At 36.0% G+C, this 2029-nt stretch overlaps 1 protein-coding gene across 1 annotated transcript; it reads left to right on the top strand.

The window, feature by feature from the left end:
• Nucleotides 1–227: 227 nt before the first annotated feature.
• On the top strand, nucleotides 228–1502 carry LOC130956790 (cyclin-dependent kinase F-4-like). Its single transcript, XM_057883774.1, has one exon. The coding sequence runs from the start codon at nucleotides 387–389 to the stop codon at nucleotides 1500–1502; it is 1116 nt and encodes a 371-aa protein (XP_057739757.1). The 5' UTR covers nucleotides 228–386.
• The last annotated feature ends 527 nt before the right edge of the window (nucleotides 1503–2029 follow it).

Genomic DNA, 2029 nt, shown 5'->3' with positions numbered 1-2029 from the left:
TTACTGTCTAGTCATAATGAAATTTTTCTAATGAAAATATCACATTTCTTCCTTCATCGTCATGAAAAAAGATAATTAGGATATTTGTTAGAATATAATTAAGATTAATTAAATTTTAGCATATCTTTATCTTTGAATTTTAAAAAAGATAAAAAAAGATTTGGGTCTATTAATAAATAAGACTGTGCATCCCTTCCATCAGATAGTTTCTTCATCCATGCCCTGTTTTGCTACGATAGAAAATTGATGGTGGATTTTGCTGGATCAGCAGTCATCTGTTAATATCTTATATACCTCTGAGCATCATCTGCGATAGATAAACGCCATCTATCATTTGTGTTTTTGTTTAAATAAAGAAAGAGCTGATTTGTATTTTCACGGGAACAATGGAGAGGTACAAGTTAATTAAGGAAGTTGGTGATGGAACGTTTGGGAGTGTTTGGAGAGCTATTAATAAGCAAACTGGAGAAGTTGTGGCAATTAAGAAAATGAAGAAGAAATATTACTCTTGGGAGGAGTGTGTAAACCTGAGAGAAGTCAAGTCACTAAGAAAAATGAACCACCCAAATATTGTGAAGCTAAAGGAAGTTATTCGAGAAAGTGACATTCTGTACTTTGTTTTTGAGTACATGGAATGCAACCTGTACCAACTTATGGAAGACAGGGAGAAGATGTTTTCGGAGGGTGAAGTTAGGAATTGGTGTTTTCAAGTTTTCCAAGGTCTTGCTTATATGCACCAGCGTGGATACTTCCACCGTGATCTGAAGCCTGAGAACTTGCTGGTTACCAAGGATATCATAAAAATTGCTGATTTTGGCCTAGCACGTGAGATCAGTTCACAACCACCCTACACTGAGTATGTCTCCACACGGTGGTATCGTGCTCCTGAAGTGCTACTTCAATCTTATCTGTATAGCTCCAAAGTTGACATGTGGGCAATGGGTGCTATAATGGCTGAACTGTTATCTCTTCGTCCTCTTTTCCCTGGTGCCAATGAAGCGGATGAGATCTACAAAATATGCGGTGTGATAGGCAGCCCAACTATTGAATCATGGGCTGATGGGCTGAAACTTGCAAGGGATATAAACTATGAGTTCCCACAGCTTGCTGGTGTACATCTTTCGGCACTAATACCATCTGCGAGTGATGATGCAATCAGCCTTATCAGGTCGCTTTGCTCATGGGATCCCTGCAAGAGGCCAACAGCTGCAGAGGCCCTTCAACATCCCTTTTTCCAGACTTGTTTTTACGTTCCTCCATCCCTTCGTACTAGATCAGCCCTTGATCAGCAAGGGGTTAGGAGATATTCTAGCATGTTGCCTAATTCAAAGCTCACCAATAACTTCTCTTCTCCGAAATTGCATCCTCCTTTAGCTTTGGATACGGTGAATCAGAATGGAAGTAAGAATGAGAATTGGATTTCTGAATCTGGAAACTTCATGCTCAGAGCTGCACAGCCGATCCCCACCGGAAGAACTTTCAGTCGAAAGGTTGCTGGATGAGGATTGCGTTACCTTTACCGTGGGAGACTTCTATGATAGTCAATACTGTGACAGTTCTTAGTATCAACATTTGTGGGTTTTTCGACTTATCTGTTGACTCGTCTAATCTATAAAATTAGTCTTGTTTGTGTCTGTTTTTAATAAGGAAAGTGCTAGTTAAACAATGAGGATTTTTTTGGTGACTCAAACAATGAGGATTTTAAATAACATGAACAACCACTAATTAAATAAAAATATACTATATTTTAATTTAATGCTATTAATTAAATTTACTCTTTTAACTCTATTAGTTTACATTATTCACACATTATTTAAAAATATTGTTGATTATCTATACTTTTTCTTTTAATAATGGTTCGATATTTTTAAGTTGTTGGAATATATACAGTTGTGACGATGTTTTTTTATTTATAACAATATATAATCTATAACAATATATAATGATAATTCATGAGTTTAGTGTTCAAAATTTCTTTCTAATATTATCCTTTTTAATTAACTTTTCCGCTTAACGTCAACTCTTTAAC

This window comes from Arachis stenosperma, chromosome 10 (genome assembly GCF_014773155.1).
Source record: "Arachis stenosperma cultivar V10309 chromosome 10, arast.V10309.gnm1.PFL2, whole genome shotgun sequence".
NCBI lineage: Eukaryota > Viridiplantae > Streptophyta > Magnoliopsida > Fabales > Fabaceae > Arachis > Arachis stenosperma.
The sequence above is the reverse complement of the archived record's forward strand: the minus strand, read 5'-3'. Positions and strand labels throughout refer to the sequence as shown.